The 19,391-nt window shown below is 37.7% G+C and overlaps 2 protein-coding genes across 2 annotated transcripts; one reads left to right on the top strand and one right to left on the bottom strand.

Moving 5' to 3' along the window:
* The first annotated feature begins 635 nt into the window (after positions 1-635).
* On the top strand, positions 636-12,025 carry LOC149189289 (UDP-glycosyltransferase 85A8-like). The gene is made up of 2 exons (XM_089410180.1): positions 636-1,249; positions 11,073-12,025. Exons 1-2 carry the CDS (start codon positions 688-690, stop codon positions 12,023-12,025), a joined length of 1,515 nt encoding a protein of 504 aa, XP_089266306.1. The 5' UTR covers positions 636-687.
* A 1,382-nt stretch (positions 12,026-13,407) lies between these two features.
* Positions 13,408-13,964, bottom strand: LOC149189288 (7-deoxyloganetin glucosyltransferase-like). Its single transcript, XM_089410178.1, has 2 exons — positions 13,547-13,964; positions 13,408-13,460 (listed from the first exon to the last, which is right to left on the bottom strand). Exons 1-2 carry the CDS (start codon positions 13,962-13,964, stop codon positions 13,408-13,410), a joined length of 471 nt encoding a protein of 156 aa, XP_089266304.1.
* Positions 13,965-19,391: the final 5,427 nt, after the last annotated feature.

Genomic DNA, 19,391 nt, shown 5'->3' with positions numbered 1-19,391 from the left:
ACATTCATCTATGCTCTTCCGAACAAACTCTTAAAAAAAAATATCCGTAGAGAAACACAACTCTCAAACTCCATCGATAAACGAAAAGCATAGCGTGTTCCTCTACAAGCTTGTCACTAAAACTCTACCAATAAATGAAAGGCATAGCGTGTCATTCTAAAACCCTTGCCACTGGGGAAAAAGTAGTAGACAGCATTGTCTTTCTTCTTTTCTCATCGTAACACCCCCGACAGCCCGAACTCTCGTTAGCTGACACTACTGAGCTCGGTAGTGGGCATGGTTAACTTCAACAAGTGAAGAATTACCGCCTAACTTTAAGTTTATTGTGTGGAGACGTAATGCCGCTCGACCTCAAGAGTCAACGTCATGACATTGAACGATTACCGCCTAACTTTAAGTTTATTGTGCGGAGACGTAATTATTGAATTATTGGATAGATTCATGACATTGACTCTTGAGGTCCAGGAGCATTACGTCTCCTCGCAGGTAATCATTCAATTGGAGACAAATAACAAGTTGTAGTCAATGACGGAAACGTAAGCCTACCAAATCAACTAAATTAGCATGCTTTGTGCAATGCCCATAAGAACCAAACATAATCACCATGATAATTGTATTCAATCCCTTGGAGAAGCTGTATGAGTCGTAGCTCAACTCCTTAGTGGATTAACGGAAGAGAAACGAATAATGTCGAGCAATAATGACATGAATATGTTGGAGCAAAAGGGGAAACTTGCTCCCCATGCAGTAATTGTGCCACTTCCTGCACAGGGACATGTAAATGTTCTCATCAATTTGGCCCAGTTGCTGGCTATGAGGGATGTTTTTGTCACTTTCGTTAATACTGAGTGGATACACAAACGCATGGTGGAAGCTTCAAAAGACCCTACATCTCTTCTCTCCAGAAACGATCCCGAGCTGGATCAGCAAGGACAAAGAATTCGATTTCTGTCTATTCCAGATGGTTTACCACCCGACCATGGTCGCACTTCCAACCCAGGCGAGTTACTTGTTGCCCTGCAAAAGTTAGGGCCCGCCTTGGAGGAGCTCCTTAGAAGCACTGAAGAGAAATCAGCAGCATGTCCACCCATCACGTTCATCGTCACAGACGCCTTCATGTCTTGTACGGAGCAAGTCGCAAGCAATATGAAAGTGCCGAGGGTTATCTTCTGGCCTATATGTGCCGCCGCCTCCATTTCTCAATGCTACGCCAATTTCCTTCTTTCTGAGGGACATATTCCAGTAAATGGTATGTTCTCCATTTCCAGTAATTACAAGAGAGTTCACATTTTCTGATTGTTGATCAAATCATATTTTATAAATTATCCTTTAATTTCTATTAATTGAAATTTCTGTATTAATAATATTATTAATACCATATTATGATTCGCACTGACATGATTAATAATTTTTTCGCTTCATTTGTTTAGTAATCGGAAAATCTTATATGCGAACATCAATCATCCTTCATGATCCAAATAAATTATTTAATTCGATTGCTTTATGTACGAATAAAACCAAGAACCAAGGTTAATACAAAACTTAGTAAACTGTCAAATTTATTATTTAGATGCCATGTAACCAATAGGTAGACTTTATGTATGACATTATGACAAAACAATTACTTTTTGGTTTTCAATGTACGCAAAAGGTTCTATATGCCCGTTTTAAATGATGGATTGTTTTCAATGATTGCAATCAATTGAGATACATAATTTGTCTGTGAGAGGTAGAAGCAAGATTAAGTTTGTGTATCTGGATTTTTCATAATTTATTTGTTTATGTGAATATTTTTAAGAAGACTTTTTTTTTTTGGTATTTTATGTTTTATTTGTTGGAGTAAGATAAAAAATCTGTAAATTATAATTTTTTGATATTTTAAAATATATAAATAAATTTTGTATATTAGATTTTTTTTAACATTTAAATTATATAGATTTTATAATTTTAATAAATTTCATTTAAATTTTAATAAATTTATTTAACTTACAACCAGTTTTTTTGGTAAATTTTATATATGATTTCAAATATTTAACAAATGTTACTATTACATATACATAAGCATCTTTGCCTTTTCTACTAAAATATTAAATAAAACATTACCTTTTGAAACTACAACAATGGTATCACTTTCAATTTTGTCATTTATTTTAATTTGTGTTTCTTGATTTTTGTTCATTTTTATCTTTTTTTTAACAACTAGTAATATATTTTCTTATGCCTTATTTTTGAACAATGAATAAAAGGAAATATTCGTATTCTTGATTTTGATCTTCCTCTTGATCTTGAATGCCCATATATATTGTATTCAGTTTCCCTTCCATCATAAGGTAAGGCTGCAACTTCTCATCCCTCATTTTTGTCAAATGCTTTGCTTCACATCCCCTCATTCATTAAACTGCTACTAACGTAATCAAACTTTAGGGTCCTTGTAAGTGTTAAAGTTCTCATAGCTACTATCAAATTCAACCAACTTTCTCGCATAGAGAACATGAGTAAAATGGCTCTAGTTTCATCATACAATTTTGTTTTGACAAAGGAAAGGTCAGTGGTAACTATATTAAATTTATTTATATGATTTTTGATTAAAGAACCCTACTTCATCTTGATTTTATACAACTTATTCACCAAGAAAATCTTTTTTGTTGTTACTTTTTTCTTATACAAATCATGTAACCTTTTCCATAGTCCTTGTCTTATCTTTGAAATAGCCACATTGAAGTAGACATTATTTCATAGGTACTACCATATTGTAGAAATGACCTTCCTATGAAACAAATTTTAAGTGTCAACGATCATTGATGAGATTTTTTTACCACTCCCTAAATTAGAAAATATTAATCCTCCAACATGAGTATATCCTTGGTCTATGATTTCCACAGGGAGAAATTGGTCTCATTCAACTTTTCCATATCACTCATTACAACAATCTCCATACTACTTAAGAGGCATAGCTTACAACAATAACAGTAAAAACTTATGGCTTGGATATAGTTGTTAAAAATAAAAACAATAGAGGACGAAGTAAGCTTTAAATAATAGAGTACACAATAGAGGTTGCCATTAGTACAATTGGTTTACCTCGAAAACCCGACAATTGGAAAATAAAAGGGAAAATGATTAGTATATTTATTTAATTTACAATTGAAAATACATACACCCATTGTCCTTTTACTCCCAATGAATTTCACCATGGAGGATTCTTGGCTTGTAAATTGGATTTGTTACAATACCATGAATTATCAGGTTTGAACAATGGCGTTTCTTTTGACTTGTTTAGTAACATTCAAGAAGCTTGAAGAGATCAATATACATTTCATAATCTTGATCAATTTCAAAAAAAATAATATGCCAAAAACACTAAACATGTGAATACAGTAGGTTTTTTTTGGATAAATTCACATATGAGTTCAGAAACTACCCTCCTGTTGGATTTCAAACATCTTTGTGTTTTGTGAACTGACACAGATGTTATTAGAGCTCTCTTTTGAAAAAAAAAAAACTTTGGAAAGTAACATTGACTTAACTACAAAAGAAACTAAAAAAATTATTTTGAAGATTTTAACTAGTGTAGATCTAACATGAGTTTAAAGGGGTCAAATTTCTTTATGTGCAAATTTTTTTTGAGTGCAAAATACAATGTGTAATGTTTTTACTGTTACCAAACATTAAAATATTGAGATTCAAAAATTTTAACCATAAAAACTTATTTTTTCATGATACATATGTAGTTTTTTTAAAACAATATATAATATATACATAGTTAACATTAAAATATTTTACATAACATGTACATCAAGACATTTTATAACACAAATTAAAATAGTTTTTAAATTATTAATATATTTTGTAGAAATTTTGAATAAGATGACACTTATTCACAGAGATTATCTCGATTATACACTATTGTGGAATACATGCATAATACATAAGCTCCTCTACGTTGATCATCAATTTAGCAGCATCAAAAACAATGAAACATCAATCGCATGCGCACATTAACACAGTATGTAACCCGGGGAAAGCATACATTTAAAAGCCCCACACTATCTGTATATTATAATGATGAAGAACATGTAACAATACATAGTACAATACTCATCACAAGTACTCAGTACTATCTCCACCTGTTACACACAAAACTAGCTCAAATCCGAACAAGTCACAGGTTCAAATCTTCTCCGCTGCTTTGCCTGCCTCCACTGCACAATGCTGCAAGAAATCACTCGCATTGGAAATCACGTGAGCACAAGCTATATTGCTTGGTATTGGCCATAACTACGTAATTCTCATTTGCATAACTCAATCCCATTGATTGTGCAAGATCTTATGCACAGCTATAGTCACAACTGATAGCAATCTCAACCTCTAACACCTGTCTCCACTGAACTGTACATGCACTGAGTTAACTGATGTATTCTTTAGTTTCTTTATGAGTTAATAATTAGTGAATTAATTAATAATTAATTCACACAACTCATCACTAGTGTATTTTCCAGTTAGACTAAATACAACTAGTTCAACCAAGTCAAACTGAACATAACTCCATCAACTCCACATCCAACTCCACCAAACCCAACTGCTTGAGTTCTAACTGAAGTCATGCATGCAATAGCTCAACTGACTCATAAAAAAAGAATATTTCTTTTTGACAGCTGCATGTGCCACATCTGTAGCTCAAACTGAAGTGCTCCAAGAGGATAAGATAATGTTTATAGTCTAAATATTATTATGAGACAATAATATTCGGTTGTTTCTATTTTTAGCCTGACAGTCTAAAAATAGAAACCTGCCCATATGTCTAAAAATAGAACTCCATCTATTTTTACCAACATGACCAATCATCCATAAATAGCATCCTGCAACTCATAGACCATGATCCATATGTCTAAAAATAGATATAGTCTAAAAATAGACTTTACGCCATAGTTTTCCTGCGGGCCCACTTAGTGAAGGAGACTCCTTTCCACTAAGCTCCATCATCTTGTTGCATTTTCAACACTCCCTCTCAACAAGATATGGATTATCTGCAAGCCCTATCCTGCCTCGGTGGTATTCGAATTTGCTCCTGGTGAGCGCTTTCATCAAGATATCAGCATCCTGATCCTCCATTGGAATGTATGAAAGTAACATGATTCTCCGCTGCACACAATCTATGATATGATGGTACCTGATGTCAATATGCTTGGATCTATCATGAAATACAGGATTAGTCGAGAGTTTAATGCAACTCTGGTTATCACAGTAAATCACAGTAGGCTCCAAGTGAGAACCGAACAACCCGACCAGGATCTTCCTCATCCATATAGCGTCGTATGCAGCCAAACTTGCAGCCATATACTCGGCCTCTGCTGGACTGAGTGCCACGAATCTCTGCTTCCTGCTATACCAGGAAACTGTTGTCGACCCGATACTGAAGACCCCTCCAGATGTGATCTTTATGTCCGTTGGGCTCCCTACCCAATCTGCATTCGTGAAGCCACATAGCTTCACCTCATCCTCCTGTCTGTACCACAAACCATATCCCGATGTGCCTTTAAAATAACACAATACATGCTTGCCTACCTTCCAGAAGAGCTTGGTTGGCTTAACCATAGCTTGTGAAAGTTGGTTAACAGCATAGCATATATCGGGTCGTTTATTGACCAAATACATAAGCAACTCGACCAACTGTCGATAAACAGTGGCATCCACTTCTTCTGCTGAAGTGGCATCCTCCTTCCTCCAACCTCCAAGAAGAGGAGTATCAACAGGCTTGCAGCCATGCATGTTGAACTTCTCCAGTATCTCCCGAGCATACTTACCCTGAGAAACAAACAGTCCACCACTGCGCTGCCAGATTTCCAATCCCAGGAAATAATGAAGTAGGCCCAAGTCCTTCATTTCAAACTCCTTAGCAAGATCATCCTTGCATGAAAGTATCAACAGCTCATCTCCCGTTAAAATCAAATCATCTACATAAAGTACAATGATAAGCAACTTACCCTCCACCACAATCTGGTATAGGTTAGGATCCGCCTCACTCTTGGAGAATCCAAGTCTGGTGAAATAACTGTCTATCCGTGTGTACCAAGCACATGGTGCTTGTTTCAACCCATACATCGCTCTCTTGAGCCTGCACACATGTGACTCGCTGTTGAAGATCTCGAAACATTCGGGCTGCTCAATGTACACCTCCTCCTCAGTGACTCCGTTGAGGAACGCAGTATTCACATCCATATGATGAATGTGCCACCCCATCTGTGCTGAGAGAGCAAGAATCGTCTGTATGGAAGAATACCTTGCGACAGGTGCAAAAGTCTCCTCATAATCGATCCCCTTTATTTGTGAGAAGCCTCGGGCAACAAATCTTGCCTTGTACTTCTCCACACTCCCGTCAGCTGCCTGCTTAACTTTGTAGATCCATCTCCAACCCACCACTGATTTCCCTTCCGGTCTTGGGACAATCTCGCATGCACTGTTTCTGACAATTGAATCATACTCTTCCACCATGGCATCTACCCATGCGGGATCCTCCACAGCTTCCTCGAAAGAGGATGGCTCAGTCACGACACATTTGCTCACAAGAGCCATGTATCTAGTGTATCGATCAGGTGACTGTCTCTACCTGCGTTGGGCTGGAGGCGGTCCTACAACTTTCTCTGCATCTTGAGCCAGTCGCTCAGCTTCTGTCAAGCGCTTTCGCTCTCTGATGGTTGGCGCTACATGAGTGGTCTCTTCCACTCCATGAACTTCGTCCTGTGGCTAATCCATGTCCTGAAGCTCATCCTTAGGAACTAATAGCTCCTCATCTACATGCAAGTGTGGCTCCCTCTCAAGAGAACACTTCATGGCTTTCTCCTCCTGAAATTTTATATCCCGTCGCACAACAGTCTTAGCACTATCTGGCAAATACACACGATAGTTGTGGGGCGTATCAGTGTACCCCACAAATATCCCAACCTCTGCGGTCAACTCCAACTTCTTCCTAGCATCCTTCGTTACATGCATGTAAACATTAGCACTAAAAATCCTCAAATGAGAAAGATCAGGCCTCTTACCAGAATAAGCCTCCTTGGGTGTACTCATGCCAAGTATCTTGTGAGGACAACGGTTTTGCACATATACTACAGTATTGCATGCTTTCGCCCACAAGTGAAGGGGTAGGCCCTGATCATGCAACATCGCCCGTGCAACACCCACGATCGTTCTGTTCTTTCACTCAGCAACCCCGTTCTACTGTGGGTTATGGGGAGCTCTGAGCTCTCTCCGAATCCCTTCTGCACTGCAGAAATCCTTGAACTCGCCATAGATGTATTCACAACCATTGTCGCTCCTAAGAACCTTCACCTTCTTCCCCGAATCCTTCTCGACCAGTGCTTTGAACTCACAGAACTTTGAGTATGTCTCGCTCTTCTCCTGCATGAAGAGAATCCAGAACTTATGAGAGAAATCATCAACAAAGATCACATAATACCTATGTTTTGTTGTCGAAGCTACTGAGAAAGGTCCACACACATCTGTGTGAATTCTCTCAAGGATCGTCGTGGCGCGACTATGCTTCTCGTGAAAGGTGGCTTTCACAAACTTTCCCAAAGTACACCCCTTGCATTGATCTGACTGTGCAAGGGTGCCTTTAGGAAGCCCAGTAGTGATCTGCTGCAGTATCTTCAAGGCTCCATGGTGAAGGTGACCCAATCTCCTATGCCACAACTTGCCATCAACTCGTCTCACCAATCCTTCTACCTTGCATGCCATTGTTGCACAACCATCTACATGCAACTGATAAAGGTTCCTCACTCGAACCCCTATCTTCTGGGTTTCTCCAGTTGTCTTACTACGCAGGAAAGCCTTTCCCTCACTGAAAACAACATCATATCCCTTGTCTTCTAACATCGTCACAGAGATAAGATTCTTCTTTAATCCTGGAACATGCATCACTTCCTTCAATACGAAGGGTTTACTAGACTCCCTCTCAAAGGAAATGGTACCGATACCGGTCGCACTATATCTACCATCATCGCCCATCTCGATGTGCACTCCAAGATCTTTCTCCTCCAGATCAGAAAAAAATCTCGATCTCCTGTCATGTGAAAAGACGCACCACTGTCCAAGAACCATACCGATCCCATCACACTTGATACCAAGCATGTGATCAATGAAAAATCAAGCTCAAACTGCGAGGCTAAGGCCTCTCCCGCTGCAGATCCAACAACTTGCTTGTTCTTCTTCTTCTGCGGACAATTTGTGGCATAGTGTCTGTGCTGGTGATAGTGAAATCACTTCACCTTGGACATGTCCTTCTTCTTGCCTTTCGCACCAGAATGAGAAGCTTTCTTGTTCTTCCCCTTCTTTGCTTTGGCAGCCAAAGCGCAATTTTCTTCATCAGTTGCCTTTGATGAAGATCCGTCCCTGGTATTTCCCCTAATCTCCTCTTGCACAAGATCCGGCCAAAGTCTCTCTCATCCTGGCAATTTCTCCTGACCATTGACAGAGTCCTGATAGGAATACCAACTCTTCGGAAGACCAAGAAGAGCCAAGCTCACCAAGTCCTAATCATCGTCAGTCACCCCCACACTTCCGAGCTCATCCCTGCATTGGGTGAACTTCGTGAGATACTTGGGCATACTGTCGCCTTTCTCACATTTGATGTTTCTGAGTTTATCCTTGAGCGCCAGCTTCCTCTGATCACTCTTGCTTTGGAATAGATCTGTCAACGCTTTCCACATCAAGTATGGAGAAGCCTTTCCATGCAGGCTGGATACAATGTGATCCTTCACACCCTCCAACAGAATCCTTTGACACTTTGTTGTCTGTTTTGCCAAACCTCAGCTTCAACAGCATCACTGGGTTTTGGGACATCATTCTCTATGAACTCCTTCAGCCCATTATCATCTAACACCGCCTCCATCCTGTCCTTCCATGCAATATAGTTTGAGCTGCCCTCAAGAGCATACTCCAATCGCAATCTGTCGAAAGACATTGCAACTTTGACACCAAGAAAACACTGCTGCAAATTGGAATTCCACCAGCTCAAAACTCAACTACTTCTGATCTAAAATTAGTGTGAACAAGGTATTCCTCGTATAGAGATTGACTGTATGGGCATTCACTGGATATCTCACCTTCCAAAAGAAGGATGAATCTAGAGGCTACCTGGCCTGATTACAGACTCTGCCTGAAGAAATAAAATGCAATCACTTTTTGAATAATAGATCTGATGATCAATCCCGGTTTGATATCTTGTAGAACTTTTTCTACAAATCAACCAGCTCTGATACCATGTAGAAATTTTGAATAATATGACACTTATTCACAGAGATTATCCCGATTATACACTATTGCGGAATACATGCATAATACATAAGATCCTCTACGTTGATCATCAATTTAACAACATCAAAAACAATGAAACATCAATCGCATGCGCACATTAACGCAGTATGTAACCCGGGGAAAGCATACAGCTGAAAAGCCCCACACTGTTTGTATGTTATAATGATTGAGAACATGTAACAATACATAGTACAATAATCCTCACAAGTACTCAGTACTATCTCCACCTGTTACACACAAAACTAGCTCAGATCCGAACAAGTCACAGGTTCAAATCTCCTCCACTGCTTTGCCTGCCTCCACTGCACAATGCTGCAAGAAATCACTCGCACTGGAAATCACGTGAGCACAAGCTCTATTGCTTGGTATTGGCCACAACTGCGCAATTCTCATTGGCATAACTCAATCCCATTGATTGTGCAAGATCTCATGCACAACTATAGTCACAACTGATAGCAATCTCAACCTCTAACACCTGTCTCCACTGAACTGTACATGCACTGAGTTAACTGATGTATTCTTTAGTTTCTTTATGAGTTAATAATTAGTGAATTAATTAATAATTAATTCACACAACTCATCACTAGTTTATTTTACAGTTAAACTAAATACAACTAGTTCGACCAAGTCAAACTGAACACAACTCCATCAACTCCACATCCAACTCCACCAAACTCAACTGCTTGAGTTCTAACTGAAGTCACGCATGCAATAGCTCAACTGACTCATAAGAAAAGCGTATTTCCTTCTGACAGCTGCATGTGCCACATCTATAGCTCAAACTGAAGTGCTCAAAGAGGATAAGATAATGTTTATAGTCTAAATATTATTATGAGACAATAATATTCGACTGTTTCTATTTTTAGCCTGACAGTCTAAAAATAGAAACCTGCCCATATCTCTAAAAATAGAAGTCCATCTATTTTTACCAACATGACCAATCATCCATAAATAGCATCCTGCAACTCATAGACCATGATCCATATGTCTAAAAATAGACTTTGCACCATAATTTGCCTGCGGGCCCACTTAGTGAAGGCGACTCCTTTCCACTGAGCTCCATCATCTTGTTGCATTTTCGACATATTTTTAGATATTTCTCGTATTAAAATATTATATTGATAATGCACATTGAATATTTTATTATATACAACATCAAAATATTTTCATTTAACAATTTTTTTATATATAAATATATATAAATTTGATATCTAAATAAATTAGTTAACATAGATTTTCAAATAGTTTATTTAAATCCAATGTTAAAATATCTTTGAAAAACTTTAAATTTAAACATTTTGTTCACACATTTTTTTACTTCTAATTACTTTAAAACACTTATGAACTCTACATTAACATACTTACACATACATGCGGATTATAAAATGAACCTCTTAACTTAACAACATATGACCACATTATATAAAATGAACCTCTTAACTTAACAACAAAATGTTATTTAAAATAAGCCTCTTAACTTAAGAAGCTATATTTCTAATGATAAACCGAATTGATGACTAAAACTCACAATTACATTTACGAGACCTAACTACACAATAAAAACTCTTGATCACTATCGATGCATCTAAATATAAAGGGTCTTGGTGAGTCTGGATGCAATCGAATATGAAAGATGAAACATTCATTCATAGTTATAATTTTTTACACTATGCTTATAAATCCTGGTTTGTTTCATTCAACTATTTTCATTTGCTCTGCAAAGACAATAACTATAACTATGTTTGTACCTTCTTCAGTAACGGAGGCGAAGAATCCAGAAAATTTCATCACCTGTCTTCCCGGAAACATCCCACCACTGAAGCCGACCGACCTGTTATCCTTCTATCGCTCCCAAGATCCATCCGACATTCTTTTCAAAGCCTTTCTCCATGAATCACAGAAGCAAAGTAAAGGCGACTACATACTAGTGAACACGCTTGAGGAGCTCGAAGGGAAGGACGCAGTAACAACACTGTCTTTGAATGGTTCTCCTTCTCTGGCCATAGGACCTCTTTTTCTTCCCAATTATTTAGAAGGGAGGGCATCGGGATGCAGTCTGTGGGAGGAGGAGGAGGGCTGCCTCACCTGGCTGGATATGCAACGGCCGGGATCAGTTATATATATTTCATTTGGGAGCATCGCTGTAAAATCAAAGCAACAGCTGGAGCAGCTGGCACTAGGGCTAGAGGGCAGCGAACAACCTTTCTTGTGGGTTCTCCGGTTAGATATAGCAGAAGGGCAGGCTGCGATTTTACCCGAGGGCTTTGAAGAACGAACAAAGAAACGGGCAATGTTTGTGAGGTGGGCGCCACAGGTGAAAGTACTTGCCCACGCTTCGGTGGGATTATTCCTCACACACTGTGGTTGGAACTCTATGTTGGAGAGCATGAGCATGGGAGTTCCCGTAGTGGGATTCCCATATTTTGCCGATCAGTTTCTCAACTGCAGATTCGCTAAGGAGGTGTGGAAGATCGGCCTCGATTTTGAAGACGTGGATGTGGATGACCACAAGGTGGTCACGAAAGAAGAGGTTGAGGATGTTGTGAGGAGAATGATGAGAACAGCGGAAGGAAAGAAGATGAGAGACAACGTTCTCAAACTCAAGGAGTCAGCAACAAAAGCAGTCCTTCATGGAGGATCTTCTTTTCTGAACCTAAACACTTTCGTTAATGACATGACGATGAGTAAAGTGCGCCAATCCAAAACATGAAACCATTTGACTTGAATTCCAGAAGATGTCAAGAGAAAGCTTGGCTTTCAAGCCTTTCAGGTTTTACTCATAAGTCGGTTTACCACATATGCAAAACCAGTATCATTCTTTAACAAGAAAATATTTTAGATGTTGAAAATATTAAATATTGTCATCATGCTTACTCCATTTCATGGCTTCAATGGCTTCATCTGGTACAGATTATGTGATCATGTACTACCTAGACTGTAATGGTTCATAATTGTCATCCTTTTCCTTCAAATGTTTTAAAGTAATTGAAATCAGATGTACTACCTAGACTGTAATGGTTCATAATTGTCATCCTTTTCCTTCAAATGTTTTAAAGTAATTGAAATCAGATTCTTGACCGCAATTTAAAATGACCACAGGTAATGTTCCTTTTTAAGTATCTTCTTTCACTGGACTCTACTCTGTTTCTAGATATTTTGATTGTGGCGGTTAAATGATCCGAGCACCAACAGAAGATCTAGCACCAACCAGAATTCTGGAAACTAGAGAAAATTTATGCCCAGCTTACATGGCATCTCATAGTGCTTGAGGCATCTATCGATGACGTTGTGGCACGCCCCTCACACGTGTAACCGCACGTAAGAAAGTCAAATTGTGAAAAGCACACAACCCAATTATACCTAGATGATCCTTACACGTGACTCTCTCGTCTACGTGGTTGACACTCCATTTCGCCCAGTTCTTCCGAATCGTAGTTTAATCCACAAAATTCCAAGTAAATTCCAATGTACATAATTACTTTATTAAAATGTTAAATTAATGAGAATGACAGATGTTTCATAAGTTAAAATTATAATGGTTTTATAATTTTTTATTATCATTAAAAATATATGTACGTACAGAGATTATTGTTGGTTTAGTTTTTTTTATTACAATATTATTTTATAAATGATATGTGATTTAAGTTAATATGTTTTAAATTTTATAAAATATATAGTAGGTAAACATTATCAATTTTTCCTTTTATTTTTTTTATTATTTAATTATTTAAAAATTAGATTTATTTGTTTTTGTTTTTAAATTATATTTAAAAGAATTTGGATTTTTTTTTGTAAGTTTAGGTAGTTCTTTTTCTATTTATAAGTTGCACACTGAGAACACGTACATGATATAGGTGGCCACAGCTTGCCCAATGAGAAACCAAGCTATGAACCACCTAAAAATAACATAAAAATAACATAAGCCATCCAAAATTGGTATGTTAGTACTCTTTCTAACCAAGCTTTGTAAACCATACAATTAGAAATAGAATTTTTATCCACTGTTCCTATAAACATTCAGAAATATAAAAGATACTATCAACTAAAAATGAACACACTGCTAATCTGAAAACGGACTGAGGCAAGGTTTACTCATCCTGATCTTCCTGGTCGGTCTCCACCGTAGCTGGGTTCGCTGCTGGCAGCTGAACCCCGAATATTTTATAATTGTTAATAAAAATTTTAAAATTAAAATTCCAAAAAATAGAATAATTATAATTGAGAAACGTACCGTTTACTGGAATATGTCCCTCAGAAAGAAGTAAGTGGGCGTAGCACTGAGAAATGGAGGCAGCGGCACAAAAAGGCCAGAAGATAACCCTGGGCACTTTCATATTGCTTGCGACTTGCTCCGTGCAAGACATGAAGGCGTCTGTGACGATGAACGTGATGGGTGGAAATGATGGTGATTTCCCTTCAGCGCTTCTAAGGAGGTCCTCCAACGCGGGGCCTAATTTTTGCAGGGCAACAAATAATTCGCCAAGTTTGGAGGTGCGACCATGGTCGGGCGGTAAACCATCAGGAATGGATAGAAATCGAATTCTTTGCCCTTGCTTCTCCAATTCAGGATAGTCTCTGGAAACAATAGATTTAGCGTCTTTTGAAGCTTCTACCACGCGTTTGTGTGTCCACTCAGTATTGACGAACATTCACATGCCCCTGCGCAGGAAGTGGCACTATTACTGCATGCACACAATGTTTCTCTTTCTCCTCCGACATATTCATTTCAGTATTGCTGGACATTATTCGATTCTGTTCTCCTAGTCCACAACCACAATCTACTACTGAGAGTTATGCACCGTTGCAGAGGGTGCATCACGGGCATTGGACAACGCAGTTTAATAAAAATTGCCAAGCAAGTTGCATTCGAGTTATCCAGATTTGGAAAATTCCAGAATTCAATGGACCCCGCTGCTGTTCGTCGGATTCGGAGATATTCTTGGAATCCGCAATCGGATAGGGATGCCCGGACTGAATGATTGATTGCCAGCTAACATGTAAGGATGGCCACACTGAATGATTGCCAGCTAACATCTCGTTTATTGTCGCACAGGATCTCAAGGGCAAGGGCTAACGAGTCTGCGATAGGGTATTAAATGCCCGCTCAGTTGCAAGTTCGTTAGCTATATAAGACGAGGTGGAGACGGAGTGTTCGGAAAATCACCGCGCGTGTGTTAGATATGACTAACAAACTTGCAGCTGAGCAGACATTTAATGCCCTGTGGCAAGCTCGTTAGCCTCAAAAGCCAATATTATGATTCTATCAAATAATTTGGTAAAGTTTTGCCGACCAAGTTTCGTTTATTGTCAGGAGACGTAATGCTCCTCAACCCCAGAGTAAATGTCATGAATCTATCAAATAACTGGGTAAAATATGTCAACGAGGTTTTCCTATATTGTCACAGACGTGATTCTCCTAGTCGGCAAGGCTCAAGGTCATGAATTAAACCAAATAATTTCGTAAAAAACGCAGAGCAAGCTTTCCTTTAATGAAATTTCAGAATCACACGCCATTTTTGTCCTTTATTGATAGAGTTTTAGAGTAGTGCAAAGACAATATATAAATAGCCCCTTGCTTGATATGTATGATACAGTTTTCTTATATATTTATTTTATAACCACAGTTCTCGTATGTGGAGTAATAAATATTCATATTTATTTACAATCTTATTTTATTAAGATAATTATAAAGGATGTGAAAAATAAAAATAGAGCAGAGGAAAAATGAATTTAAAAAAAATATGATAAATTTATTGATAGTAAAGAGAAAAATCAGTAATGAAAAAATTATGTAAAATAATTTAAAAGCTTTATATATATATATATATATAAATTTTAGCATTACATATAACAATCTTCTACTTGAGACAGAATATATGTTTTAGTGAATATTTTGCTATTTTTTTATCTCTTTGCCATGAATCATTTCCCAAAATGTATTTCATCACTTTGTATGAGCTCAACCAATGTTCTACAAGATTCGTTTTTATCCGTTGGAAAAATTAACATGTCACCTCATATGTTCAACATATCATCAGTTTGTATTTTCTCCAATTGTAGCATTCTATTATCTAGCACTTATGAATCCAATGGTATTTCACATCAATGTGCTTTGCCTTAGAATGATATGCTAGGTTTTTTGCTAAATGAATGGTGCTTTGACCATCACAATGTGGCACATAGTTGTCTAGTTTCTGCATCTATGTAACCTTCAAGCACAATATTATTATTATCAAAACACAAACAATAATGACTAGTACCCTTAGGATATCTTTAAATCCACATTACCACTCCTCGATGTCATTTGTCTCGATTTGCAAGGAATCTACTCACTACTCCCATTACATGTGCAATATATGGTTAGGTAAATACCATTGAATACATCAAGTTTCCAACTGTTGAAGTAGAAGGTATTTTACATATTTCCTCTCCCTTGTCATCTTAAGGGATCAAATCAACACTAAGTTCGAAGTGGGATATTATGGGTGTACCAATTAGTTAGGCATCCTTCATGTTGAACTTGTTGTAAACCTTCTCAATATATTTTTCATTTCATAGCCATGAATTTTTTATCTTTCTATCACATATGATCCCGATCATTACCAATATTTGTTGTACTAGACTCAAATCCCTCATTGCAAATTAACAACCCAAATCCCTTTTTAGCTTATGGATCATTGTCTTATCGTGTCCAACAATCATCATACACATATAATCATAGTATAATATACCTTTCTTGAACATACCTCCTAATGTAGACATAGTTATTAGACTCTAGTATTTTGAAACCATGCTCCAACACCAATGAATCAAAATTCTTATACCATTGGTGGCCTACATGTTTCAACCCATTGAGACTTTCTTCATCCTGCAAAATAGGTTCTCTTTACCTTTTACTTTGAATCTTTTTAGTTGCTCCACATAACTCTCCTCCTTCAATTTTCCATGATGGAAGTTTGTATTTACATCTAACTATTCACTTTCCAAATCTAAATCAACAACAAGACCAAGAATAACTCTTATGGATAACATATTAACAATAGGAAAAAGAAACAAAGTCACTACCTTCTTTTCAGGCAAATCCATTCACCAATAACCTTTCCTTCTTCCATTTACCCTCATGTTTAATCATGTATACCTATTTTTTTTGTAAATCATTTATTCCCTTTCGAATCTTTACAAACTCCCAACATTTTCTCTCTAATATTGAGTCCATTTATTCCTTCATTAGTTTCTTACACTCATTGCTACTCTCCACATTATAAGGTTCCTAAAAATAAATATGTTCACCTTCATCACTCAACAAATATGATTTGAGGGTTGATATCTTTGTGAGGGATCATGAGGCCTACTTGTGAACTGTTGCGGCCTTAGAATTCTGCTGCCCCAACATAGGGGATAACCACCCGGTCTGGACCTTAAGACAATTTTCCATTTAAAGTGGCGGCTTCAACTGGGGATAATGGGACCAATTCCCCAGTGTGGGTTTTAAGATGAGAGTGGGTGGTTCACGAGTGACTGCAATAGAATAATGATAATCTAAATGACCCATTCTATCATGCAAATATCTAATTAACTTATTCTAAGATAAACCTGGGTATTTCTGTGTGGTATGCGATCTACAAAGATATCTGGTTAACATGTGATAATAAAGATCAATCACGCATAAACAGAGATGATAACGCATAAGATAATTTCTTTGACTAAATAGTTAGTCAAAGAAATTTATAGAATATATCGCATACATGATGAATTATATATGTGAAAATTAACAATTTCAGCTAGGCATCATACAATAGTGCAATTAATGCTTAACAGAAAGAATAAATCTCACACACAATTCATGAAAGCAAAGTGTTGTCACTAATTAAACAAAAAAGATAGAATCAATCATACAAGATAATAGTACCATATGTGTGAAGTTCTACTCATTTGACTAATGACATGGATCAATTCTTTTCTTCAAATCAGATTATCTCTCAAGAACACAATAGTGTATCAACAAAGGAAAGTAGTCTGATATCTAAAAGAAACAATCATGTTCCATAATTTCATCGAAGCATTCAAAAACTTACAAAAGTGCATTCTTTGTAAATGTTTTTGATAAAATTCTGGACCCTTCTCTAAATGTATGAGAAAGGTATAAATACTATTCTAAATAATGTGCAAAAATAGATTATACAAAAATTTGAGGATGTTTCAAACAACCTTCCTCCTAACTAGTTAACTAACTCTAAAAATAAATAGTGGCTTGATGAGCAGAGGCTAAGATGATGATTTGTTGTCTACCAACTTGTCCTTCAAATCACATATATCGGTCATTGGTTTGGGTTGAGGAGGTGCCCCAAAATGTCTCCTGAGCTGTCCTGCGAAAATCGCATTGGTGAGAGGTGGAAACATCTGTTGAGTCAAATAAAGTGAGCAGTTGAGGGTCATGATTTAGACGTGTGGCTTCATGAGGTATTGCCAATACGAATCCCAGTGGGTCTTGGTCAATTTTGAGATTGCTTCCCTTTGAGTCTCTACCTTTTCCTTCCCACTTTTATGCAAAGCACCTAAATTGGGCATTTCTTTAATATTGCCTTCCTTTACCAGGTTGGTCACAAACATAGTGTGGTTCATCGCCTTGATTATATTCTTCGATACCCCAGCTGCCCTTGCCACTGCTAGCTCATCTTGCTTGATTCTCACGTCCCAGTCCGTGAAAAGAATGTCTTTGTGTGTATCATCAATCTCAGGCAGATTAGCTTTCCTTCTGTCTTTTGTTTCCTTCCATTCAATGAACTCATGAGATTTTGGTGTTTAGATCAGTAAACTTGGTTCTCTGGTCGATCGCCTTATCTATTAGTTGGTCGCTAGTGATCAGATAAGGAGTAATGTGTGACATATTTTAGCAGAAGTGCTCTTGCTGTTTCGTCAGGAGGTAATTTAGTTCCAGCGCCTCTTTAACGAATTCCTCGGTAGTAAGAACATCCTTATATTTTTCCATGGCTTGCTGAAATTCTTGGAGTTGCATGTTTTTGGCTAATATATTGGCCTCATGGCTTATCTTTAGGACTTCTATGCTCTGTTGCAATTGGGAAAGTTGTTCAACTACTTGCCTATTCACACTTTCCTTCTCTGTTTCGAGCTGCTGCTCGAGCTGTGAAATCCTTTCCTCATTTTCTCTCAACAATGTAGAGACTTCGGTAGCTTTTTCCATGGTTGACGTTGCATATGCTCCCATGAACTGTGACAATCTAGTTAAGTTCTCAGCTGGGTTGAAAGGAATGTCCCTCCAAACTATGTCCATTGGATCATTTCCAGGTGGGAGCTCGGGTGTTTCTACCCTTTACCTCTTCCTCTATCTTCTTACTACAACCTTGTGGAGCAGGTTGTAGAACACATCAAGTGGAGGGATTTTGGTCACTTTCAAGACAATGTCTGATGTGGGCAGAGTAGGGATAATCTTAGATTGTTGGGATGTTGTCGCCTGCTCATCCATAGGCTTGGGCTGGTCATCCATGGATTTTGACTGCTCGTCCATAGACTTGGACTCTGTATTCTCCTGAATATGTAGAGGAGTTTGACACTCCATTGTCTCTTGGGTATCTATCGTTTTGGGAGTGTCTTGCAGTTTCTGATTAAACTGATCCCACTCCTGCTCCAAACTATTGCCTTTGACCTTTGAATTGATTTCTTTAGATGGGGTGCTCATAGCCTATTTCTCAGCTGAATTCCTGCTAGACTCTGTTGTATTATCCGTGTCTTGGGAATTTCCTGTATCTGGTGTTTTCTCAGTATTCACCTGAGATTCCATGCGAGAAATAGGTCCTTCACTGTTAACAGTCACACTGGGTGTAGGCTTATCTTCAATATTCAGCAAGTGCATTGGGATTACTTCGAGCCTTTCATTTTTGAATTCTCGAACTTTTTCAATATCTTCAGGACTCAAGTTCACTTTAGCCCATTCGAATGCTTGTTTGAAGGATTCAGCTGACTATAACAGGTCTTCAAAATTGTTATCATCATGGTTGTATTGCTTAAGCGTTACCACAATAGTGATGTTATATGCTACCTTGCCTGGATCAAATTTC

This window comes from Pinus tabuliformis, chromosome 3_1, assembly GCF_031772625.1.
Source record: "Pinus tabuliformis cultivar Carrire ecotype Pingquan chromosome 3_1, CPIR1, whole genome shotgun sequence".
Taxonomy (NCBI): domain Eukaryota; kingdom Viridiplantae; phylum Streptophyta; class Pinopsida; order Pinales; family Pinaceae; genus Pinus; species Pinus tabuliformis.
Note: the sequence above shows the minus strand (reverse complement) of the source record. Positions and strands in the feature narration are given on the sequence as shown.